Source organism: Callorhinus ursinus, unplaced genomic scaffold (assembly GCF_003265705.2).
Source record: "Callorhinus ursinus isolate GAN/ISIS: 27379988/994484 unplaced genomic scaffold, GSC_fseal_2.0 scaffold22, whole genome shotgun sequence".
In the NCBI taxonomy this organism is placed as follows: domain Eukaryota; kingdom Metazoa; phylum Chordata; class Mammalia; order Carnivora; family Otariidae; genus Callorhinus; species Callorhinus ursinus.
In genome coordinates, this window is record NW_027397084.1 from 2,126,532 (window position 1) to 2,153,987 (window position 27,456).

The following is a 27,456-nucleotide window of genomic DNA, read 5'->3' on the forward strand; positions in this document are numbered from 1 at the left end:
GGAAGGCTATCAAAACCAAGGTGGCACTGAATCTTTGCAGCTGTATAGGGGACACTTAATTTTTCTACTTAGAAAGATTTCCTTTGAAGAACCTCATCTCCCCCTCTTCTAGATTGTTCAGTAGGGTAGATCTTGTCTTTCTATGGTGAGCTTCTGACCAGGGCCTGGTCTGAGTACTTTATCCACCTGTCCACAGTAATTGTTCAGGGATAGAAGTGTGGCCCAAATCACACTCATCCTCTTCCCTGAGACTTTTTGGTGTTATTAGGCAAAATACACTTTCATTTTCTAGATAGAAACCTTATAAGGCCATAGTAACATGAGACTGCAGAGGTTATCTTACCCCTGAGTGAAGAGAAAATGAGGCCAAGCAAAGCTGAGAGGAAGGGGAAGGGAGGGTCCTAATGACATCTCTGACCTCCAGGATCTAACTCTGCCCCAGTTTCCCAGTATCACATAATAAATTATCCCCTATCCATTTTTCTTTTCTTTTTTTTTTTAAGATTTTATTTATTTGAAAGAGAGAGAGAATGAGAGAGAGCACATGAGAGGGGGTAGGGTCAGAGGGAGAAGCAGACTCCCTGCCAAGCAGGGAGCCTGATGCGGGACTCAATCCTGGGACTCCAGGATCATGACCTGAGCCGGAGGCAGTCGCTTAACCAACTGAGCCACCCAGGCACCCCCCCCATCCATTTTTCTTAAGCTTGTTTGAGTTAGGTTTCTGTTACAACCAAGAGTCCTAATTAATACAATGTGCATCTTTATACAGTTCTTGTGCTTCTTCTTGTATTTAAGAATTGCATCATGTTGTATAAAGTTCTGACACTGTAAATTGCTTTATATGCATATTTTCTTGATGCATGATTTTTAGGATAACCATGTAAGAAAAAAGACTAGAAAATGATATATAAAAAATGGATCTTAGACAAGTTATCCAATTAAATAACAGGCAAAGAATTTGGATATTTTCCAAAGAAGAAATACAAATGGCCAATAAGCACATGAAAAAATGCTTGACATCATTAGTCATTAAAGAAATGTAAATCAAAACCATAAGGACATACCATTTTTACATCCATTAGGATGGCTGTAATCAAAAAGGAAAAAGAAAATAACAAGTGTTGGAAAAGATGTGGAGAGAATGAAACCCTCACATTTCTGGTAGGGGGGTAAAGTGATGCAGCTGCTGTGGAAAACAGTTTGACAGTTCCTCAAAAAGTTAAATATATTGTGATTTCACAGAAATGGCAGAGTAGGGAGTTACAAGAATCAGTCCTCCACTGAAGCTATCATTAAGCTAGCAAAAACAGATAGAAGCAACTTTTTCCAAACTCTGGAATCCAATAAAACTTAGAGTGGAGTCCAATCAGTGGTGTGCTTAATCAAAAAAGAAGCTGTTAAATTTCAGTAACAAAATGTTGTGGCATTTTTGTTTACCTGTCTACCATCCCCCTATTCCCCAGTTCGGTGGTGACTGTGGGAGAGTAGTCCATATTCCTGGTGTGGCTTGCTAGTGCCAGGGGAGGAGAAATGCACCCTATTCTCAAAAGACTGTAGCTGTCAATTTTGCCCTGTCTGGTGGTTCCCTTCGGGACCCATGCTGAGTCTGACCTTTGTTTTGTCCCCTCAGCCTGGAGCAGTTTTCCAAGCTGCTGGTGACTGCCTAGTGCAAGAGACAGAGAATTGAACAAGCAGCAGATGGATCTAAAAGCCTGACAAGTAGGAGACAGAGAAGGAAGCTACACGGGGAAATAAGGACTCTGAAGGGCTACTGTGTGATTGGGGAAATCCATCATACAAAGTGCATGCCCAGGGATAGATGCATGTTCAGAAAAGACCTGAGAGGACCCTAGGCTTGCACCTTTGGCTGATCTTTGGGCTCCATGCAATCAGGAGGTGAAGGCTAAGGCAGAGTTTCAGGCAAACTGGCTTAGCATTGAAGTAGTGTCCTAGCTCAGAGCCAAGCTACAAAAACCTGGAGAGGTGGTGGTGGTGTTTTTACTCCAGCCATTTAAGGAAATCTCTGTCAGGACACTGACTGACTGCTGAGATAATGGAACAGAGTTTCAGTGATCACACACAACAAGAAATGCAGTCTTAGCAAAAACAGTTTAGAAAAGTCAATGAACAAATGGATGACAACAGCCTTCAATAATCAAAAACAACAAACCCTGGGAAGGGGATGATTCCCAGATTGACACACTGTAATATTCAAAATGTTCAGTTTTAAGCAAAAAAAAAAAAAAAAAAATAACAAGGAATAAAAAGAATAAAGAAAGTATGGTTCATTCAAAGAAAAAAAAAAGAGAAGTTTATAGAAACCATCACCAAGGAAGCCCAAACATCGGGCTTACAAGGCAAATATTTTATATTTTTTTAAAGATTTTTTTAAAGTAATCTCTACACCCAACATGGGGCTCAAACTCACAACCCCAAGATCAAGAGTTGCATGTTCTGGGCGCCTGGGTGGCTCGGTTGGTTGAGCGACTGCCTTCAGCTCAGGTCATGATCCTTGAGTCCCTGGATCGAGTCCTGCATTGGGCTCCTTGGTCGGCAGGGAGTCTGCTTCTCCCTCCAACCCTCCCCCTCTCACGTCCTCTCTCTCTCGTTCTCTCTCTCAAATAAATAAAATCTTTAAAAAAAAAAAAAGAGTTGCATGTTCTAACCACTAAGCCAGCCAGGCACCCCATTTGGCAAATATTTTAAATCAAATGTCTTAAATATGCTCAAAGAGCTAAAGAAAACAACAGACAGAAAATCTAAAGGAAACTTGGAGAATGAAGAAATGAACAAATAAAGAATATCCATAAAGAGATATACATTATTTATATTATATTAAAATACATTTATTATTATAAGAACCAAATAAAAATTCTAGAGCTAAGAAGTATAGTAGCTGAAACAGAAAACTCATTACAGGGATTCAACAGCAGATTCAAGCTGGCAAAAGAAAAAAATGAGTGAACTTGAAGATAGGACTACTGAAATTATTCTGAGTAGGAGAAAGAAAAAAAAGAAGACTCTCAACCAAGATTCTATATCCACAAAACTATCCTTCGAAACAAAAGGGAAATTAAGACCTTTCTAGAGAAACAAAAGCTGAGGGAGTTCATCACTAGTAGACCTGTCCTACATGAAAAGCTAAAGGGAGTCCTTTAGGCTGAAATGAAAGGACAATAACTCAAAACCGTATAAAGAAAGAAATCCAGTAAAAGTAACCATGTAGGTAAATATAAAAGCCAGTATTATTGTATATTTGGTTTGTAACTCCCCATTAGTTTCCCATATGATTTAAAAGGCAAATGCAGGGGCGCCTGGGTGGCTCAGTCATTAAGCGTCTGCCTTCAGCTCAGGTCATGGTCCCAGGTTCCTGGGATTGAGCCCCACATCGGGCCCCCTGCTCAATGGGAAGCCTGCTTCTCCTTCTCCCACTCCCCCTGCTTGTGTTCCCTCTCTTGCTGTGTCTCTCTCTGTCAAATAAATAAATAAAATCTTAAAAAAAATAAAAGGCAAATGCATAAAACAATACTGTAAATCTATGTTAATCAGAACACACACAAAAACCTATGTTAATCAGCACACAATTGTAACAAACACCATAAGGATGGAGATGAACTGAAATGAAGGGAGAGAGAGTTCTACAATAGTAGTTGGAGATTCCAATACTTCACTTCAATAAAGAACAGAACATCTAGACAGAAGTTCAATAAGGAAAGAGAGGACTTAAACAACACTGAACTAAGTAGACCTAAAAGACATATACAGAATACTTCATCCAGAAACAGAATACACACTGGACTCCTGGGTGCCTCAGTTGGTTAAGTGTCTGCCTTTGGCTCAGGTCATGATCCCAGGATCCTGGGATCGAGTCCCACATCAGGGTCCTTGCTCAGCAGGGAGCCTGCTTCTCCCTCTGCCTGCCGCTCCCCCTGCTTGTGCACACTCTCTCTCTCTGACAAATAAATAAAATCTTAAGAAAAAAAAACAGAATACACATTCTTTTCAAGTGCACATAAAACATTCTCCAGAATAGATCATATGTTAGTCCACAAAACAAAACTCAATACATTTAAAAAGACTGAAATCAGGGGCGCCTGGGGGGCTCAGTCGTTAAGCATCTGCCTTCGGCTCAGATCATGATCCCAGGGTCCTGGGATCGAGCCTCACATCAGGCTCTCTGCTCAGCGGGAAGCCTGCTTCTTCCTCTCCCACTCCCCCTACTTGTGTTCCCTCTCTCCTGTCTCTGTCAAATAAATAAATTTAAAAAAAAAACTTAAAAAAAAAACTGAAATCATACAAAGTATCTTCTCCAACCACAATAAAATCATGCTAAAAATCAGTAACAGAAAGAAAACTGGAAAATTCTCAAAATGTGGAAATTAAACAACACACACTTAAATAACCAATGGGTCAAAGAAGAACTCACAAGAAAATGATAAAATACTTTGAGGTGGATGAAAATAAAAATACAACATATCAAAACACATGGGATGCAGTGAAAATAGTGCTAAGAGGGAAATTACAGCTATGAACATTAAAAAAAAAATCTCAAATCAATAACCTAACTTTACATTTTGAGGAACTAGAAAAAAAAGAGCCAACTAAAAGATAGTAGGAGGAAATAATAAAGATTACAGCAGAGATGAACAACAGAATCAATGCAACCAAGAGTTGGTACTTTGAAAAGACTGACAAAATGGCAAAACTTTAGCTAAATTAAAAAAAAAAACTAGCCAAATTTACTTAGAAAAAAAGAAGATGCAAGTAACTAAAATCAGAAATGAAAGGACATTACTACTGACCTTACAGAAAGAAGAAAGTGTTATCATACTATGAACAACTGTGTGATTAAGTAGGAACCAGACAAGGATGTCACTTTTACCACTGCTTTTAAACATTGTACTGAAGTTCTAGCTAAAGTGATTAGGGAAGAAAAAGAAATAAAAGGTATCCAAATTGGAAAGGAGGAGGTAAAACTATCTCTATTCTCAAATGACATGATCTTATAATATACAAAATATATATTATATATATAAAGAATCCACACACACAAAAAAAAGCTAGAAGAAATTGGGGTGCCTGGGTGGCTCAGTCGTTAAGCGTCTGCCTTTGGCTCAGATCCTGATCCCAGGGTCCTGGGATTGAGCCCCGCATCGGGCTCCCTGCTCGGCAGGAAGCCTGCTTCTCCCTCTCCCACTCTCCCACTTGTGTTCCCTCTCTCGCTGTCTCTCTCTCTCTCTGTCAAATAAATAAAATCTTAAAAAAAAAAAACTAGAAGAAATTAACAAGTTCAGCAAAGTTTCAGGATATAAGATCAACTCATTAAAGTAATCTGTGTTTCTATACACTTGCAATAGGAAATTAAGAAACAATTCCATTTACAATAGCACACAAAAGAATGAAACACATAGGAATAAATTTATTTTTTTTAAAGATTTTATTTATTTATTTATTTGACAGAGCGAGACAGAGCGAGAGAGGGAACACAAGCAGGGGAGTGGGAGAGGGAGAAGCAGGCTTCCCGCGGAGCAGGGAGCCCGATGCGGGGCTCGATCCCAGGACCCTGGGATCATGACCTGAGCTGAAGGCAGATGCTTAACGAATGAGCCACCCAGGTGCCCCAGGAATAAATTTAGCCAGGATGTGAAAGACATACATAAAACTACAAAATACTGCTGAAAGATATTAAAGAAGACCTAATAAACAAAAAGGCATCTATGTTCATGGATTGGAAGATCTAATATTGTCAAAATGGTAATGCTATCCAAAGTGATCTACAGATCTAAAACAATCTCTATCAAAATTCCAATGACCCGTTTTGCAGAAATGAAAAGCCAATCTTCAAATTCATATGAAATGCAAGGGACCCCAAACAGCAAAACAATCTTAAAGAAGAACAAAGTTGGAAGTCTCACACTTCTCAATTTGAAAACTTACTACAAAACTACGTGATCAAAATAGAGTACTGGCATCAGGATGACATATAAGCCAATGGAATAGAACTAAGAGTCCAGAAATAAACCCATACATCTACAGCCAATCAATTTCCAACAAGAATGCTTAGACATTCAATGTAGAAAAAAGTCTCTTTAACAGATGTCCTGGAACAACTGTACTGCCACATACAAAAGAATGCAGTTGGACCCCTACCTAACAGTATATACAAAAATTAACTCAAAACAGGTCAACAACCTAAACATAAGAGCTAAAACTAAAAAATTCTTAGAAGAAAACATAGGGATAAATCTTCATGGTTTTGGATGTGGCAACGGTTTCTTAAATATGATGCCAGAACCACAAGTAATAAAAGAAAAAAATGGATAAATTGGACTTAATCAAAATTAAAATCTTTTGTGCATCAACAGATATTATGAAGAAAGTGAAAAGACAACATATAGCATGGGGGAAATACCTGTAAATCATATATCTGATAAAGGTCTAGTATCCAGAATATGTAAAGAATCCTTACAATTGTAGAACAAAAAGACAACCCAATTAAAAAATGGGCAAAGGACTTGAGTAGACATTTCTCTAAAAAGATATATAAAATGCCAAAAAGCACATAAAAGATGCTCAATATCACTAGTTATCAAAGAAAGGTAAATCAAAACCACAATGAAACACTAGGATGGCTATAATATATAAAAAAAGAAATTAACAAGTGTTATGAATGTGGAGAAATTGGAACCATTGTACATTGCTGAAAGGGATGTAAAATGATCAAGGTGCTGTGGAAAAGTTTGGCAGTTCCTCAAAAAGTTAAACATAAAGTAATCATATGACTTAGCAATTCCACTTCTAGTTACATTCTGAAAAGAAGTGAAAACAGGTACTCAAACACATACTTATTCATGAGTGTTCACAGCAGTACTATTCACAATAGCTAAAAAGTCAAGATAACCCAAATGTCCATCAATGAATGAATGGATAAACAAATTGTGGCATACACATACAATGGAATATTATTCAGCCATGCTACAACATGGATTAACCTCAAAAACATTATGCTAAGTGAAAGAAGCCAGACAGAAAAGGTCACATATCCTAGGGCTCCATTTATATGAAATAACCAGAATAGGTACATCATAGAGACAGAAAGCCGACTGGTAATTGCCAGGGGCTGCAGGGAGGTAGGAATGAGAACTAACTGCTTAACAGACATAAGGTTTTATTTTGGGGTGATGAAAAGGTTTTGGAACTAGACAGAGGTAATGGTACCACAACATTGTGAGTGTACTAAATGTCACTTATTTTTAAAGTGGTTATTTTGTTATGTGAATTTCACCTCCTTAAAAAACAAAAATAAAAGCAAAATCACAATACCTGAGATAGCAGTCAGAAAAGTGATTACATTTTGGGAAAGTAGTGACTGGAAGAGGACACGAGAAGGGCTTCAGGGTTGTTGGTCATATTTTATTTTTTGATCTGGGTGCTGGTTACCCAGGTGTGGTCATTCTGTTAAAATCTTGGGGCTTAACAATTGTGATGTGTGTACTTTTGTTTTTTATATGCACCTTGTACTTTAAAATAAAACTTTACTTTAAAAAGTTAAAGAGTTTCCATGACCCAGGATATACCCAAGAGAACTGAAAAACTTCTGTCCACATAAACACTTGTATACAAATGTCCACATTCACAGCAGCATTATTCATGATAGCCCAAAAGTGAAAATAACTCAAAATTCCTCAACTAGTAGAGACACAAAATGTGGTATATTCATGCAGAATATTACTCAACTATATTAAAATACAGTGAAGTACTGACACATGGTACAATATGATAATGAACCTTGAAAACACGTTAAACGAAAGAAGCCGGACACAGAAGACCACACGTTGCAGGACTCCATTTATACGAATTTCCCAGAATAGGTAAATCCACAGAGATGGAAAGCAGATTGGTGACTGCCAGCAGCTTTGGGGTAGGGAATAATTGGGAGTGTCTGCTAACGGGTAGTGCTTCTTTAGGGGGGGGTGGTAGATATGTTCTGGAATTAGATAGTGGTGATAGCTGCACAATCTTGAAGATACGAAAAATCACTGAATTTTACACTTATTTAAAAAAAAAGATTTTATTTATTTATTTGAGAGAGTGAGCAAGAGAAAGAGAGCATGAGCAGGGGCGCCTGGGTGGCTCAGTTGGTTAAGCGACAGCCTTCGGCTCAGGTCATGATCCTGGAGTCCCGGGATTGAGTCCCACATCGGGCTCCCTGCTCAGCGGGGTGTCTGCTTCTCCCTCTGACCCTCTTCCCTCTCATGCTCTGTATCTCTCATTCTCTCTCTCTCAAATAAATAAATAAAATCTTTAAAAAAAAAAAAAAAAAAGAGAGAGAGCATGAGCAGGGGAGGGGCAGAGGGAGAGGGAGAAGCAGGTTCCCCGCTAAGCGGGAGGCCCCATGTGGGACTTGATCCCAGAAACCTGGGATCATGACCTGAGATGAAGGCAGATGCTTAACTGACTGAGCCACCCAGGTACCCTGGATTTTACACTTTAAGATGGTGAATCTTATGTTACAAGAAATTTAATGTTATATGAAATATATTTCAATAAAAAAAGATCTTTTTTTTTAAAGATTTTATTTATTTATTTGACACAGAGAGAGAGAGAGAGAGAGAGAGAGAGAGAGAGAGAGAGAGAGATCACAGGTGGGGGAGGCAGAGGGAGAGGGAGCAGACTCCCCACCAAGCAGGGAGCCCGATGTGGGGCTCGATCCCAGGACCCCGGGATCATGACCCAAGCTGAAGGCAGACACTCAACCAACTGAGCCACCCAGGCGCCCCTCAATAAAAAAGATCTTAAATACTTTTATAATATATGTTAACTCTAGCATGTTAAATAAAAGAAGTTCAAAGGAAAAATATTACTCTGGAAATGTTCCCTTTCCTCCTGCCCATCCCTCAGATCAGCACATCTTGGAGGTGGACCTCAGATACCACTGGAGAATGGGGGTAGGTGAGTCGCAGTTGGGAATGAAAACTGTGACCAACAGCCCTGATTGTCCGTGAGCAGAGGAATGTGGTAGCTGATGAGAAACAGACCTTGGGCTGGAGCAAGGGAGAGAAAGTCAAAAGTGGTTGTGACAAAGTGTTGGCAGCCCGGGCACCAGAACGCTTTCCATTGCTTCATCCACAGGGTTGATGCCTTAGGAATGAATAGTCCTTAACTGATTTCAGCCTCAACAGCCAGAGGCCCTGAGATACTTCTTAACCCTTAACTCCTTACTTATTACTCTTTTGATGGCTCTGGTTGGATATTATGCAGTTCCTTGTACTTGTAGTGTTATGATTATTTCCAAAACCTACCCAAACTATAGATTTATTTGGGTAGACTTCTGGGACTCTAAAAATGCCTGGATTTACAAATCAGGAACAAAAGTAGGCTAACAGTTTTAAGGGTAAATCTGGATGAGGGGCAGCTCAGATTTAAATGAATCTCAGAGTTTAAAGGACTTAAAGGTCAGCTCAATTTTATTTGATTTTTGTTCTCATCCTCCACGGTCCCAAAGTGCAAAAAGGAGTAAATGAAGCACCTGCTGGTGTTTTAGATAGAGAGGAAGGGGTTTCCTTGGTAGTTTGAAATGATGCTTGCCTGCTTCTGTGTGCCAGATGTTTCAATGTGTATAGGAGAGATAGTAAGACTGAATGGAAACTGGGAGACAGCTGTCCTGAAGTCTGAAATCCCAGGATTTTTTAACCACCACCTTTGTGGTTGTCTCCCCTTCCTTCTACCTCTTTCGTCTACTCATACCCCACTCCTCTAACGACATAGCCAATTTTTACCTTGATTCTTATATGGACCAGTAATGAAACTGAAATAGTAGATGTTCTACTTGCTGGGAACACTGGGGCCCGGGCTCCAGGAGGGATGAGAAGATCTGAAAGCCACAGCTTTAACATAAGTATCATGGCACAAAATGAGAGATGGAAGTTAGGAGATAAAATTGAGATGAGTGGCAAGCTTAAAATATACATCTCTATGCCCATCCTTATCTTGTTCCTCTTCTACTGCTACAAAGATACAGATATACATACACAACATTTGCTCACCCAACTCGCCATTTCCTGGCAGCTGAGGGCCTTCTCCACAACCCATCCCTGTCCCGGCAACCATACCTACCTTCTGGAAGTCAGACCCTGGAGGTGACTGCCTACTGACTCCAGGGTGCTCATTATTTCTTTGGTCTCTGTGGCTTCTATCCCTGCCTCCCTGAAGCAAAAATGTCTTCTGCAGTCCTTCCTTCTGGAAATCTGGACTTCAGCAACTGCTCCTGAAAAGAAAGGAAGAGAGGTAGGCAAGAGTCAGTAAATGTCTTTATAGTCATCCTTGTATATAGGTAGGCTATAGGAGAGCTGAGTAGCAATTTAGCAGGGACAGAGCATCAGAGAGATCAAAGAAAATAACACCTCAATATGGTTGATTTTGCCCCTTTGCAATCTGTCTCTATACCCTCTGTCATGTAACTCTGCCTCTTTCATCCTTACTCGCTTCCCTTAAACATGCATTTCCATTGCTTTCTACAAAATATTTTCTCTCCTGATCCTCCACAAGTGGAATGAACAAAAGCCTGTAAAGCTTTTAATCTATACATCTAGTTACAAATTATCTTCTACTCTCTTGCATGCAACAAAGACTTTGTGGTATCTTTTTGTGTACCCGCATTAAAGGTAATGTGAAGACAGGCAGTTTGATTTATAGAATTTCATGTCCAAATGCTTGTATACTTGGAAATGCATAACCAGCTGAACAGAAGTAGGGGCAAGAGATAGGGAAGAGGAAGAGAGGAAAAAAAAAGAAAAGAATAATATTCTTCAAGAATGGAGACTGAATGAATGCTGCCCAGCCTTGATGGGAATAGAGGAATTTAGGGAGTCTTGCGGGAAAAGCAGCAGGACCTATTTGCAATGATAGAAAACTGATGAGAGCAGTGACAGAGATGCATTTAGTAGGAGACACACACCTAAAAAAAAAAAAAACCCACACTATTTTTTAATATATAAAAGTACACAAAAGGAAAAAAAATAAACCCTGGTCTATAATTCCACAGCACCAGATAACCCTTCCTGACATAAAATTACATATTTTACATGTGTGTACATATTTTATATGTGCATTAAATATTTATATTTTAAATGCATTTTATGGTCAGGATGTTGAAACAAAAAATACAGAATAAAAAATGAAAGCATTCCTCTTCCTTCTACCAACAGCAACCATTTTTGCTTTTTTTGTTTCCTTCCAGAAATCAAACTGGCAGCTTGATTTAGGGTTCTGATGAGGTGACAAGAGGATGTTGGGCCAAATCAGAGGTCTGGGGTTTGACTGACTTGATTTCAACATGCCTACAAAATCTGGCTGGAAGGAGAAAGGTAGCCATCTGAATATCAAAGTTCCCAAAGCCTTTGATTGCTAGCTCTAAGGTCAGTTTACCCCTATTCCCAACCTGTTTTTCTTCCAGGAGCTTCAGGGGCAATGTGTCCCCCTCCTGGCCTGACACCACTATTTCAGACTGCTGCTGAAATGGAGGCCAATGACAGCCTTGATATGCACTCCCTGCCATAGACAGTGCTTTGTATACAAAGATCCAGGACAGAAGCAGGATAATTGGCTTCTGGAGTGCTAAGTATCCAACAGGTACAATCAGCAACTTGTAGCTTTTACCCACTTATAAATTGCTGAGTATTCACAGTTAATAAAAAATAGCTATTACCACATTGATTCTTTTAACAAATTTTTATTCAGCACTCTGTCAGGCAACTGTGCACTGGGAAAACAATGAAAAACCAGTAAGCAAAGAGACTTCCTGCTCTGGAGAGTTTATAATCTAGTTGTGGGGGAAGGGATCTATTGATCAAATAAACACATAAATGTAAAATTAAAACCACACTGTTACAGTGAAAACATACATGGTCCTTTCAAAGTGTATAAGGGTTATGGGCAAATCAGCATGGCAATTTTTTTTTTTTTTTTTTTAATGATAGATCTTCATTATCAGTTCAACTGCTTGGCTTATCAATGAATACTCTGAGTGCATACATAATTTTTTGATTAAAAATTACACAAACATAATAAAATTCAACTCTAGGGCGCCTGGGTGGCTCAGATGGTTAAGCGTCTGCCTTCGGCTCAGGTCATGATCCCAGGGTCCTGGGATCGAGTCCCGCATCGGGCTCCCTGCTCCTTGGGAGCCTGCTTCTCCCTCTGCTTCTCTCTCTCTCTCTCCCTCTGTCTCTCATGAATAAATAAATAAAATCTTTAAAAAAAATAAATAAATAAAATTCAACTCTATAAAGAAATGTGTTCACAATCACAAACTCTTTTCATTTGTCCATGTTCTCACAAAATTGTTAATAAATGACCTTGCTTAGGTTCCTTCTTGCCCCAGGCCTTGGTAGGCATGTTTGTTAATGTGAGAACCAAGGTTTATGAATATATATTTTTAAGTAAGCTCTAGGCCCAATGTGGGGCTTGAACCCATGACCCCCGTATCAAGAGTCCCATGCTCTACCAACTGAGCCAGTGAGGCACCCTAGAAATATATTTTTAAAAACCCATCTTTCTTTGTAGCCTATCTCCTCTCTAAACCTGCCTCCACCTTTTTCTTTTTAAAAAATACACTTAATGTCCCTGTTGGATGCCTGTATCTATATGTCCAACCCTCCCCGCCCCTCAACACCTTACCATTCTTCTTCAGTCCCTGAACCTGGCAGCCTGATAAATGAACGTATGTCCTGGCATGCTTTGATACCAAACCATTAGCTAACCTTTTGACTTTTACATTTTTTTTTTGAGAGAGATGGAGTTGTATTAGGTACATTGGGAATACTTACCAGAAAGGTTGAGTCTTATATGCCCTGAAGCTAGCTGTGAATAGGAGACAGATTGTTTATGAAGTAAGAGGTCTCCATTCACAAAGCCAAGGGGATTTCTGGGGGGGTTATTTACACAATTTAGGCAAAATTAGGTGTTTGCCCAAATTTAAACCTAACTGCTGATGATGTATTCTCACAGTCGAGGGAGTCTAATAAAAATTTTCTGATGTTTGCAGAATTTTAAAGTAGTTATAGATGATACCGTAAGCGACATGTAAAGATTAGGGCCCCCTCCTTGCATGTGCCTTTATCTCCAAAGGTGAACATTTATTCAGTGCTGTGATAGTACTGAATAAAAAGAAACAGGTCCTACCTTTAGGTGCTGGCAACTGGGTTACAGTTCTGCCTTTCCTTTCACAGGGCTTCTCTGGATGGGCTCTCCCTCTACTAGTTCAAGGCAGATATAGAGAATGCCATTGCTTCTTACAAGTAAGCATTCATTATTCTAGAAGAAGCATGAAGTTATCAAGAGAATACAAGAGTAATAGCTCAAAGTACTCCAGCCCCAGCTACTTGAATTAGTTCTGTACTTCCTAGATTTTGCCTCTCTTCCCTTCCCTACCCTACCTTTCCCGAGTCCCCCTCTTAACCTAAAGAATAAAATTCTGACTCCCTCAGAGAAGGAATTAAGGTTACAAGTGAGATCTGAAGAAGACTAACCCCACCCCACTCTAAACCCACCCATCTCTCCCCAAAAGGAGGTGAACTATCAGTAACTGGCATTTTAAACTTGTAGGTTCTCTGAATTCCTGTAGATAGGCTGCTAGACTAGGGAGGGAGTAGCTCTCTAGAAAAACAAATATATTTTGAAGCTCATGTGGGTTTACGTTCGTCTAAAGGGCAGCTTCTGAGTCACTCTATGGTTTCCGGGGCAGAAAACTGCCTAAAAAGCAGGCCTAGCAGGAGTACTCAGGATGGTATGATCCTGGACATATTTGGGGCTGAGATGGAGACAATGATCCTCATTTTAAAGAAAGAAAAAAAAATTCCTGTGGCACAGTGAGGTTTAGTAACTTGTCCAAAATCACAGCAAGGCAAATGGCTGAGGAACATTCACGGACTGAACTCTGGTCCCAAATATGTGCTCTTTCCACAACATGATGAACAGAGGCCAGGACATGTTCTAAATAGACATTAGTCAAGGCTCTAGAAAAACTAAATGGCCTCCCCAAGTCAACATAGGATTCTGCAGCTCTGCACCCAAGTTAACAGAGAAAAAAGAATTCTTAGGGAAAAAGATCAACTTTGCATTATTTTTGAGTGGGGAGAAACCTCTGAAGCCTCTGTTGAGCAAGGTTATAAATTTCTGCCAACAAGGATGTCAAAAGGAAACCAGGAGAGAGACTAGGAAATCTGAGAACTAAACTCTCTGATCCCTAAGGATGCCCTCAGCAAGAACGTGAATATTCTTGGGGGAGGAGTTCAGCTTCCAGAGTAGAATAGGGAGAGCCAACATAAGGGTGTATGAAAAGCTTCACAATAAGAGGATGCCAAAATCAGACCACTGTCGCCTACTCACTACCCATCCGGGCAGCACTGGGGCATAGATTACGTAATTTCACAATCTGACATGAAGAAAGTAGCCCCAACAAGTGGGGAAAAAGAAACTGGGAGGGAGAAGATAGACAACGGGACAAGAGGAGTTCATTTTTCTAGTTTTCCTGTGGAGTTCAAATGTGTGTGGTTTCAAAACAAAAATCCAGAAAGAAACATGAGGTTAATGCATTTATTCCAAGTAATTAACACGTTAAAAATAAAATTAAACTTGTCCAAGCCAACTCATAAATTCTTTAATCTTTTGAACAAAATGTACAACCCAAAACATCACACTATGGTGGAAATAATTTGGGAAAGGGAGAGGTAGAGGAAGGAATACATATGGATTATGGAACAGAGAATGAGTCCAATCCCAAAACAAGTTTCAGCTCTTCTACCTCTTCAGAACAGAAATGGCTACTAAACAATTTAACACAAAGTGTTACTGGATCACAATACAATGAACAAAAGGCCATTTCAAAAATAAAAGTGACCCAAAAAGCATATCTGCACCTGGCATTCAGCCATGAATCAGCCTTACCGATTTGTCGTCTTCCAAAAGTGAACCTGCTAGATTTTCTTCCACATTTATTGAGGCCATTTCCAATCAGGTTTGTGGGTTAGCAGGACCATCTCAAGCAAAGGCAACAGAATAAAGAAGTACGGGGTTGACATGGCACAAGGAAGTAAACAGTAAACAAAAGAGCTACTCACGCTGCATTTCAAACAATGTTAAGGCAGGCCCATCCAAATGGAAGCCTAAGAGATGAACAATCCTTCCTTCATTAGTAGTTTTCCATTTCAGCAGGCTTTCTGGTGTTTCTCCCAGAGATCGATCAGCTGCCCAGGAAATTGGGTAGGAATACAACATAGCAATTGGAGAAGTCAGCTCTGTCTCCCTCCTCCCCCATATTCCAGAAATGGTAGAGTCAAAGCCAAAATACAATCAAAGCACACTACGTGGTGAGCCAGACAGACATTTGATTTTAATGACAATGTAGGAGAAAGTAAATTGAAAAAAAAATAACAAAATACTTTTGTACAGATATGTATAGAAGTTATGATTGATTTCTCTATCTTAAGAAAAAAAAACGGAAAAGAGGTAAACTTTTTGGCTTCCATGAACATTTAATGTAAGATGTTGACTGTATTTCTTGGTGTAGGTTCCAGATGAGATAGCCAACTAGTCCTGGATCATCTGGGCACCTGATTTCTAGAAGCCAATTTGATTCATCCACAAGTAGCTCTGGATGTGTATTCTCAGTCATGAACACTGGATGCTGTGTGGTCCTGGGTGGCAGCAACTGGAGCTTCTTGTGCAGGTATTTCCTGAGGGACCATATTGCCTCCAACTACTTGCTCCCTTGTAGGGGACCCTGAAGTCAGAGATTTTACCAAATTCAAAGGGTGGTCACTGTCCTCATCTACTTGAGGAATTGCTAGCTGTGTTATGGACACTTTCGGTATTTCTAGCTGTAGTGGACCCATCTCCAGGGAACTACACTCAGGAGGGTCACCTGGCTCAGACAGAGGAGAACATAACTTCTCTTTTTGAACTCCAGGTGTCCGTGTAACAAATTCAACAAGGTCTGGAAGGCAAGGAGACGGCCCGAGGCCTGCAGGGTTAATTGTTTCCGATTCCAATCTGAGTGAATCTTGTTTCTCTAATTGAGAAGTTTCTTCTACTTCCTCAGGCATCATTCCTCCTGCTAATAGGTCAAGTGCTTGGTGTGTTCCCTCTAGGCTCCCCAAGCCAAGGTCAACATTTTCTACAGGAAGTCCAGTTTTCAAAATGTTAGGAGTGATCCTTCCACTTCTGGGATTAGATGAGTTTTGTTCACCCGCTGCTCCAAAGTTAAGCACCAGGGTTTTGGGAGAATCTAATGGAAACTCAGAGAAGGATGGGACTGGTTCCAAGTCAGTGAGAGTGGAGGGATTACAACCTATAGGTGACATAGAATTTTCTTCACGTACTTTCTGAGACAGGGCAGTTGGGGATCTATGTGCTTGGTCTACCCGAGTATTGCAGAAATCAACACCCATATCCCCCAGGTTCCCCAGGGCAGCAAGCTCTTCTACTTTTAAGTCTGTAACTTCAAAGTCTTCTAAGGCCTTGCTTTCTACTGTCACAGTTAATTCTGAACGGACATCTCGTAGCTCCGGGGCTTCTGTTTCTGGTTTCTCTGGGCTCTCCCAGGTCTCTGACTTCTTATTCTCATCCCAAACAGCCAATTCATAAATCCTTTTACCTTGAAAGTCTTTTGATCTTTCTCTCTTGAGTTTGAGGCTTCTGTAACTAGTTCTGGAAGCTGATTCTGGAGCTGAATTTTCTAGCCACTCTTCACTACCAGTTGAAACTCCTTGCTCCTGTGCACTATCTGTTAAACACATATCTGATCTGGCTGGGGACTGGAGAAGCAATCCTGGGGCAGAAATTTTCACAGGTATATCTTGTGGGTTCTGGAGTAAAGATCTAGCTTCTGACGGAAATGAGTCTATTTTTGCTTTTGTGGAAGAAAGAGCCTGTGCATTCAAGTCAATCACTATTTTACTTTGAGTTTCACTTCCTGTCGTCAATTTCTTGGACTGTTCAGCCTTTTTGTCAGTCATTTGTAACTTGGGATGTTCTATTTCTCCCTCCCATGCACATCTGTTCCCATGGTTCAAATTAGAATCCTCTATGCTATTGGGCCCAGCACGGGTACCTGTTCCCTCTCCTACCGTCCCCTCAGAAAGCTTTGGTCTCTTTTCTTTTAGTTCATTGTTTGCCTCTACCTCACTTTCCCCACAACCCTTAGATCTGTGGAGCTCTTGGCTTTCCTCTTCCTGGTTACCAGATTCCGTAAGGTGAGTTTCTACCAATTTCTGAGATTCCATGATATGACAGTGTATATCTGACAGCTGAGGGCCTGGCTCTACACCTGGTGGCCCCGGCTCTCCCAGGTCAAGTTCGATTCTTCCACCTGGAGATATATCCCTATTAGCATCACTCTGGAAGGAGCTACAAGTCCACATGGCCAAAGTGTCTGTCTTTGGGGTAACAGTTTCATAAGGCCTGCTTTGGCACAACCTCGTCAGAGGCTGTAGGAAGCCATAGCCACCACCTCTGCTCTTTGAGTCTGTGCATTCTACAACTGACCATTTCCCTAGAGACACCAAAGTTTTTGCAATGGGCTTTTCAGGGATGCTGACTAAAGGAGCAGAGTTCAAACTTCTATCTGGAGGCAACTCCTCTTGGGATGTACTGTTGTTCAAAGTAGAAGTGGAAGGGGTATCTGAACTTTCGACTCTAGAGAGATTGCTGTTTTCCCCATTGGCCAATAGACCACCACTCAGCTTAGTCTCAGGGGCCCCCTTTCCACCACTACTGTAGAATATATCATACAGATCCTTAGCATTGGCTGTGGCTAAGCATGAATTTCGTTTTTCCAATTTTTTGGCTTGTTCACTGAACACACTTGAGAGGGGAGGTGGAGGACGCACTAACACAGAGAAAAGGGTCTGGTCCCTGTCACTCTCACTCACCCCAGGAGCCGTCTCATCGGAAGGAATGGCAGCTGGCTGTGCTGAGGCCATGATGGCTACTGGCAACACAGGATTCAAAATGTTAGGACCCAGGAAGCCAGGGCTGAGAGTGTGAGATACAGCTGGGTTTGATTTGACCGGCGCCAAGACAGCATTTGCTTGAGCAGGAGATGGGGAAGCTAGATGAGGTATAACTGGGGGTGGCGGAGGTGGTGGTGGAGGGGGTGGTGGAAGAGGTGGTAGCATTTGCTCAGGTATATGGGATGGCTCATTCTTTTCAGCCAGGACCATTTTTTCCTCTGGAGACCCTTTTAGAATCACCTCTTCCCCTCCAAATGCTTTGGAGATGATGTCAGGAGGCAAGAGGAGATCAGCTGAAGACTCTTTAACCACTGGCAGAGGCTTAGCGGTAGTTCCAGAAGACTTGATGGATAGAAAGGTGTTAAGAGGAGCTGGCTTGCTCACTGTGGCTGAACCTGACTTGCGGAGTACTGTGGATGGGATCGGCAGGTTGGGTCGGATCTTCGTCTGGGCTGAAGTTGTCACAACAGGCATCCACGGGCTAGTATGTGCAACAACCGTTTTCCCAGAGAGCTTGATTTTGATGGGCTTTGCCTTCCCAGCCTCAGCCCTGCCATCCTCTTTGTCCTTACTGTTTTCTACAATCTCTTCCTTGGGAATACTTGTGGCCATTGAACTTTTTTCCTCTTCTTTCTCTGGCTTCTTCCAGCTGAATTTCCCGAAAGAGGAAGATGCTGGTGATTCTTTCTTTACCTCTTCCTTTAATTGGAGTTTGATGTTACCCTTCCTTTTACTTTCAGCCTTTTCGGGGGAGTTCCCACCCTCAGAGAGTTGGTCCTCTAGTTCTTCAGAGACTTTGTCATCCTCTTTTACTTCCTTCATGACCTTTGCCTTTTTTTCTTTCTTTTCTTCCTTTGGTTTCTCACTAAGTTTACGCTTTAGCTCACTCTGTCGTCGCCGTTCTGTCTCTAGGACCACAGCCAAGCCAGCTTGGCGGTCCAGATTCCGCCGCTCCTCATACAATGGGTTTTCAACCACATATTTCTGGGAAGAGAAAAGATAAAGGCTCAACAACTGGTCAAAATACAGTAAGAAAGAAAATCTTGGCCCTGTTACTGTTGGAATTCAATTGGTAGAAACCCCTAAAGTAGAGTTATCTTCTTCAAGGATACAGATGGTTCTACCAGGTCAGCATCTCTTAATAGGATTGAAGAGACCTGCCTAGTAATTACATGGAATTTAAAGTCTTAATGAGTTTTTCTGACTCTGAAGTTGTTTGACAGAGTCAAAAGGATTACTGTAGAAAGTGGAAAACTCCACAACTACTACAAAGACCAACCTTGTATTTCTCATTGTGCTGGTGACCCTTCACATGTTGCTCTCCAGAAATTGGATCCCCCAAAAATTCCTCACAGAGCTGGCAGTAATATCCAGTGATGGGAATCAGAAACTCAGAACCTGAAAGAACAAGTCAAGAAAATAAGTCATTTCTACCTAGGATGTCAGTAAAGGAAATCCCACTTCCCCTTTGCAATAAAAAGTTAATGGTATACAGGACCTTACCCACTTTCAAGTCAGAAGTAGCGTTTAGATGAATCTAAATGGCACAGTCTTTCCAATTTAAAACTTGAAACTCAGGATAGCCCTTCTCCCTCTTGGGAACATTGCCTAGTTAATTCAGGAGTTTCCTGTGCCAGACTCAGTTCTGTTGTTGATGCTCCTCAAACTCCAACTACCACTAAGCATTGTAGGAAATTTAAAAACTATACTCCCAAACAGCTCAGTACCATTTGTATGAGGATCTTTCATGCTGGTATTAATTACTCAGGAATCTACCTTCTATAGATTAGCACGGACTACTTAATGAAGGTAAGAAATTGAGAAGTATAAAGACAAACTTTCTACTTCTCAACCTACCCCCAGTAACAACTATTCAAAAATATTTTATAGTTCTCAGGTGAAAAAGCAGTTAAATTACTATACCTTTTACTGTTCTTTTACCTGGATTTCAAATAAATAAGATTTTGGTACATAAGCCAGTGACAAAGAAAGTTATATATACATTAAAAAAAAAATTTTTTTTTTAAGTAGGCTCCATGCCCAGTATGGGGCTTGAACTCATGACCCCAAGATCAAGAGTTGCATGCTCTGCCGGCTGGGTCAGCCAGACACCCCTCAGTTATATTTTAAAGTGGGTATGTACATGTTTAACATTTGTTAGAATTTTGGCCATATGGGTGGAGATCATTTTTGTCCTTCAGATCTCTTTATTTCTTCAGGATCTATTTTGCACATAGAAGGCATTCTTACACCTTTGTTAACAGAATGGTTATGTCTCACCCTATGCTGCTTCCTAGCACCTTAGTTCAGGGGACTCTTATTTGGCTAAATGTAAGGAAACTACAAAGGAGGCAGGGGGGATCATACCTTTTGCAGGAACAGTTATCTTGTCAGTACGCTTTACAGCATCTTGCTTGGCCTCACTCTGGGTCTTTGAAGCCCAAGGTCTGTTGTAGGGATCCAGTGTCTATTTGCAAGAGGCAGAGGCGCTCACACAACAGCACTAAAACTCAATAACCCACTTTTCTCTCTTTTTCTCCCCCACACCAGGGGGACCAGAAACCCCCAGCTACCCACCCCCACCCTCTCTGCCAACTGTTTAAACGGAAATCACCTGTGGAAAAGGTAAACATATGTTAGAGCAAGTACTAGCAACGGATAAAATGAAACAAATAATCAGGTACTCAAGGAATCAAAAGAGGCAGAAGCCTCACTTACACTTGTCATGGTGTTTAGTTACAGGCAGGTCCCCTGGACTGAGTCCTGGGGATGGTGTCTCCTTTGTTGGTATCTCTTGGCTCTTCAGATTGGGGCTCCTGCCCATATGAGAATGTCTCATTTTCCAGCTTTGTAATGCAGATGGGGGTGTAGAAGTTTGAAGGGAAGGAGGGCGAGAATGGAAATAATAGTGGGCAAGATACCTACCTGTGTGTGCTTCTTATTGTGCATATGAGTGAAGAAGTCAAACATGGTTCCACAGATGGTGTTGCAGTCTTTGCACCAGTGATTGCCAGCATCATAATACTCATAGGCAGCAATAGGCTGATCAGACTGCTTAGCAGCTGGCTGGGGGCTCTCGGAAGGCTTGGGGCTCTTAGTATGGGAATTCTCACTGTTTACCTTTGATTCCTAGAGGGAAAACACCTGCACTCAGAAGGAATTCCAGATCTGTCTTCTCTCAGAAAAAGCAGGTAGCTTACCGCAATAATTGATACAGGGCCAAATGACCATATTTTCAGTGCCTACAGCTATATAAACTGGGGAAAACATCATGAGAAATCTGTCTACAAGGCTCAAACGGAACTATAATGCTACCTGATCATGGAGAATACATCATAATGGCAATATATTTACTTATATATCCTAAACTATTTAGAAAAATACTCAAGATTATGGAAACACTAGCTGCCTCTGGAGAGGAGAAGGAGAGAACAAGGATGGACAGGAGTCTTTTTACTATACAGCCTTTAGTAGATGTTGAATGTGTTCCCTATGCAATTAAATACATTAGTTAAACTTAGAAATCAATGATAACTAAGAAGAAAAGAAAAAACAACATGGAAGAGGTAATTGACAGGTTAAGCAAATGCAGAAAACACATAATAGTGAACCCACTTATCACAGACACATCCTGGTATGCCAAACTGGAGAGCAGGGCTGGTGTTGTGCATAGATAAAGCAGACAGTCATCTACGTGGGATGACTTAAAAGAATCTGGGTAACATATTTCAAACTGCCTAAAATACCATCATTAGAATTTAACACCTCTGAGTTAACATGAATCCTCTTTTAAAACATATCAACTCAAAAAAAACCCATTATCAACTCTTCAGATTGAGTTATCAACAATAAATACTTTAATATGAATTCATGTGTCAGCAAGCTGGGAACAAGGTACTTAGGAAGTGAGAATTTTGGTAATGTTGGGGAGGGAGGCATAGAAAACAAATAATTTGGAACAGAGGGAGGGTAAGTATGAATGAGGAGAAAAGATCAGAGAACTGGGCACATGGGCTGGTGGGAAGAGGAAGACAGGCTGGAGAAAGGGAAATTAAAACTTCAAAGATAATCTTTCCCTACTAGAGTCTTGTTCAAAAGTCACTAAAGAAATCATACCCAGCAGATAAGGGATGGGCACACGTACACATGGTTGGCAAGTATGAACTGGCACCATCTTTCTGCAAGATAATCTAGGAATACATATTACACACCTTAAAATTCTTTATACCCTTTGACCTAGCAATTCCATTCCTTGACATTTATCTGAAGTAAATTATTACGTCAAACAGGAGGCGATTTGACTGGTTAAGATTTTTTTTTTTTTAAGATTTTATTTATTTATTTGACAGAGAATGAGAGAGAGAGAGCACGAGAGGGAAGAGGGTCAGAGGGAGAAGCAGACTCCCTGCTGAGCAGGGAGACCGATGCAGGACTCGATCCTGGGACTCCAGGATCATGACCTGAGCCGAAGGCAGTTGCTTAACCAACTGAGCCACCCAGGCACCCCGCGATTTGACTGGTTAAATAAATGTTGGTATTCGTGCAACAATAAAAAAATAAGGTCATTAAAAATGATATTATAGAAATCTATTAACATGGAAAGATGTTCATGATATACTGAAAAAATCAAGTAACTAAATACATTTGAATAATCAACAAAGATATGTAAATAGGCATAGAATGTCAAGTGTCACCTTATCTGAATAACTTTCTGTAACTACTCTATATCCCTTATCCTGTTTTCTTTTTTTTAGACACTTGTCATTACCTAACCTGTACTTGCTTATTGTTTATCTTCTCCTATTTCATGAGAATTAGAACCTTGTCTATACAGTTCCCTACTATACTTCCCCCCCACATCTAAAATAGTGCCTGTCACTTTCTTGGAGATCAATAAATATTTGCTTAATGAATTAAACAGAATTAGTTGGAATAATATATACCAAGATATTAATGATAGTTGCCTATAGGTAGATGAATTGTGGAATTGTGTGTATGTGTGTTTATTTTTATGAAACGAATAGAAAAAGAAAACCTTAAACCAACTATGCATTTTAAAGAGAGGCAAAGAAAGAAGAAATACCAACCAGGTAGAAAAGAGGTTGTAGACACATTCCTTACTACTGAAATGAATACTGAATTGTAACATATCCATGTTGGCCTCAGAGAACATGAAGTCTCATTCAAATCAAGGTGATCGGTCATTATGGGGCTGGTGCAAAAATGGACCCCAAATAATGGATAAGTCAACTAAGGCCAGAACTTTCTTTCTTTTTTTTTTTTTAAAGATTTTATTTATTTATTTGGCAGAGAGAGACACAGCAAGAGAGGGAACACAAGCAGGGGGAGTGGGAGAGGGAGAAGCACGCTTCCCGCAGAGCAGAGAGCCCGATGTGGGGCTCCATCCCAGGACCCTGGGGTCATGACCTGAGCCAAAGGCAGATGCTTAAGGACTGAGCCACCCAGGCGCCCCTAAGGCCAGAACTTTCAAGCTCTTTTCCCATCAAAGGCCCTGAACTCAATGCCCTGGTATAAAAAGAGTATAGTCCTACCTGACTGAAAAAGAGAACTCTCCCAGAAAGGATGGAAAAATTAGAGCTTGGTTGATAGAGAATACAGAATATCCTCTTTTCTATCTCCCCAACACTAAGTGAGTATCTACTATATAACAGACAAAGTGGATGCCATTGGAAACACAAAGATACATGAGTTCTACTCTTTTATTCTCAGGGAGTTCTTACTTAGTGGAAGAGATGGGCATGAGAACAGACATGATCTTAATCAAGTTTTTTTTTTTAAGATTTTATTTATTTATTTGAAAGAGAGATAGCATAAGCAGGGAGAGCGGCAGAGGGAGAGGGAGAAGTAGACTCCCCGTGGAGCAGGGAGCCAATGCAGGGGCTCGATCCCAGGACCCTGGGATCACAACCTGACCTGAAGGCAGACGCTTAACCAACTGAGCCACCCAGGGGCCCCAAGAGAATCTGTCAATCTTGCACTTACATGAGATTTGAATTTAAAACTGAACTCACTGAGTTAAGTGCAGAGGAGGCAAAGTGTGAAGTATCTACTTTGCTGCTGTGGATCATGGCAGGAAAGAAGAAATGGCCAATAATGAAATTATAATGAGCAAGGGGGAAAGAAGCATGAAATGAGGCTGAAGAGGTAGGCAAGGGAATACTGCAATCACTGGCTATATGTGGAGAAAGGATTAAGAGTATAGTCATACAAGCAGGAACTGTAGGTGGCTTGGATGTCAATAAAGATGGTGAGATGGATGAAACCGAGATTTACGTCAGAGGGAGAACTGAAAGAATCTTTGATTCAGTATGGAGCAGTTAGGGAGAGGGAAGCACTAAGAAAGGTTTTCACGTTACTGGCATGAAAACCGTCGGACAGTGGGGCCACTGAGATGGAGAACACTGAAGGCAGGAAAGAGGGAGGATGCGTACATCATTAGCTTAGTTTAGGATGTGTTGACTTTATTTTTTTTTTAAAGATTTTATTTATTTGACAGAGAGAGAGAGAGCGCGGGCACAAGCGAGGGGAGCTGCAGAGGGAGAGGGAGAAGCAGGCTCCCCACTGAGCAGGGAGCCCAACATGGGGCTCGATCCCAGGACCCTGAGATCATAACCCTAGCCAAAGGCAGACACTCAACCAACTGAGCCAACCAGACGCCCCAGGATATGTTGATTTTAAAGTGTCTATGATACAATGAAGTGGAAATGGTGAATAAAACTGTTGGACACTCAAATTTGGACCTCACCAGACTCATTTGAGCTAGAATATAAAACCAGAAGTTGTCAGCATGGTATTTCAGCATAGACCTGGATAAAATGACCTAGGGAGAGAGCAGAATTCTGGAGAACTGGGCTGCGACTGAGTCCTGCAGAACTAAAATATTTAAAGATTAGGTACAAGATAATAGACAGTAAAGGAGACTAAGTAGCAGCAGCCAGCATACTAGGAGGAAAAGAAATGTGAGAGAAGCCAAGGGAATAAAGCATTTTGAGGAGACAGTGGTTCCCTGTATCAAATACTGATTTGAGAACTGAAGTGTATTCATCACTGGCTATGCAGCATGGTGGTGACCCTGTTGCTAACTGTGAATGCACAAACTGGTATATAGAAGTTACAAGAAGAGGGCATCTGGGTGGCTCAGTCGTTAAGCGTCTGCCTTTGGCTCAGGTCATGATCCCAGGGTCCTGGGATTGAGTCCCGCATCGGGCTCCCTGCCTGGCAGGTAGCCTGCTTCTCCCTCTCCCACTCCCCCTGCTTGTGTTCCTGCTCTCGCTATCTCTCTCTCTGTCAAATAAATAAGTAAAATCTTAAAAAAAAAAAAAAAAAAAAGGTTACAAGAAGATTAGAAAACCATGCTGGAGTGGGCTAAGGAGTAAAGGCTAGAACAAGAACATAGAAAGCCCTGAATGCTATGGATTTGGGATTCTACTCTGTGGGCAATGGGAACTACTAAAATTCTGAAGTAGAGTCCCATGATCTGATCTGTGCTTTACAAAAATAACTCTAGTATGAGTTAAGAACAGGTTGGAAAAGGAACCTAAGGAAATGCTTAGTTAAAAGGCTCCTTTAGGAGTCCATGGAAATAAAAGATATAATAGAAACAGAAAAGCTGAGTTGTTACCTTGCTGTTGGAAGAGGAGTTTGAGGATGATGACACTTTTTCTGGGCTCTTAGATTTTTCTGCTTTCCCAGACTTCTCTGTAGTCTCTTTACTGTCATTTGAAGACTTTTGGGATTTATCCAAAATGTTAATTCCCAAGATCTGAGCCACTTTGTCCAGTTCAGACTGCTTCTTTTCTGCCTCTTCTGCCTCTTGTCGAAGTTCTGCAATGTCCTTCATAATGTTATCCTGAAGCCGACTCACCTCCACGAGGAGCGGGTCTTTGTGGCCATCCTTCTCCCTTCGTTTCTTGCGTAGCATTTCCCCTGAGTAGTTAAATGTCAAAAGAAAGAAACACAAGGAAAGTAAGTTAAGACAAGTCATGTTTCCGTTGTAAGTAGTAATCTCCCAAGAGTTCACAGTGACAAAATCTTTTCCCTTAAAAACATTCCTTCCTGGGGCGCCTGGGTAGCTCAGTTGGTTAAGCGACTGCCTTCGGCTCAGGTCATGATCCCAGGGTCCTGGGATGGAGCCCCGCATTGGGTTCCCTGCCCGGCGGGAAGCCTGCTTCTCCCTCTCCCACTCCCCCTGCTTGTGTTCCATCTCTCGCTGTGTGTGTCTGTCAGTTAAATAAATAAAATCTTCAAACAAACAAACAAACATTCCTTCCTAAAAGCAAGACTCTCCTTCCATATGGGCTAGTTTAGGTGAAGTTTCATTTCTTTCTTCTTCTTTTTTTTAAAATTTTTATTTATAAGAGAGAATGAGCATAAGCAGGGGGAGGGGCAAAGGGAGAGGGAGAAGCAGATTCTCCTCTGAGGAGGAAGCCTTACTTGGGGTTCCATCCCAAGACCCCAGGATCATGACCTAAGCCAAAGGCAGATGCTTACTGACCGAGCTACTCAGGCACCCCTAGGTGAAGTTTCTATCGAGGTAAAGATGATTACATTATCTCTTATGTAGGAGTTATTAGCTAAGGATCTAAAGGCAGGCTTCAGGAACTCCATGAATCCCCAAGATGGTATATACAAGTTTGTATGCATTTGTCCTTATGTTGTTAACTATGAATCCAGGGGCACCTGGGTGACTCAGTTGGATAAGCGTCCAGCTCTTGGTTTTGGTTCAGGTCATGATCTCAGGGTCCTGGGATCAAGCCCTGCATCGAGCTCTGTGCTTAGCTTGGAGTCTGCTTAGGCTTCTCTCTCTCCTTCTCCCTCTGCTCCTCCCCAGCATGCCCTCGCTTTCTCTAAAATAAATAAATCAATCTTTAAAAAAACCCCAAACTATGAATCCGGTGGCAGTCTTCTTCAGAAAACTGAAGTATTATTCAGAGGGCAAAAACCATTCAGTCACATATTTGACTTATCTGATTTAAGGATCCTTCACCAGTACCTGCATTGAGTGTTAGGTTTTGCCTCAGGTTCATCTAATGTTATCTCATATTCTAAACTGCAGGTTCTCATGAAATAATCCTCACCGGATTAGTAACTAAATTTCTCATCCCTAAACAGTCTAAACCCAAACAGAAGAAACTGTATCTTCTCCCATTCTATTCTGCCATGCTATCATCAAGCTGTAATATTTAGAATCCTTGTTATGTTCTTTCCTCAGTGTGTATGTGAATTCCTAAAAGCACAAATGAAGAGATGGAATCAAAAGAGACATCATGAACATTTTTTTGTGCCAAAAGGAAGTACTCAAAAAATGTTGGGTACATATCAAAGGACACAGAAGTCAACTCAAAGGGGCTCCCACTGGCGAAATCTGGGACACTTTGGGCGTGAAAATGATTGACTGTAAATTATTAAAACTTGTTGAATGGAG

At 41.0% G+C, this 27,456-nt stretch overlaps 1 protein-coding gene across 1 annotated transcript in view; it reads right to left on the reverse strand.

Moving 5' to 3' along the window:
- Positions 1–14,581: 14,581 nt before the first annotated feature.
- ZNF318 (zinc finger protein 318) overlaps positions 14,582–27,456 on the reverse strand; it is a 28,300-nt gene continuing 15,425 nt past the window's right edge. The window contains exons 6-10 of the mRNA XM_025890408.2: positions 25,654–25,958; positions 20,937–21,140; positions 20,379–20,478; positions 19,291–19,409; positions 14,582–18,995 (exon numbers count right to left, since the gene is read on the reverse strand). Of these exons, the coding sequence (XP_025746193.1) occupies positions 15,666–18,995; positions 19,291–19,409; positions 20,379–20,478; positions 20,937–21,140; positions 25,654–25,958 (4,058 nt within the window). The 3' untranslated portion in view covers positions 14,582–15,665. The remainder of the gene's footprint in view (positions 18,996–19,290; positions 19,410–20,378; positions 20,479–20,936; positions 21,141–25,653; positions 25,959–27,456) is intronic.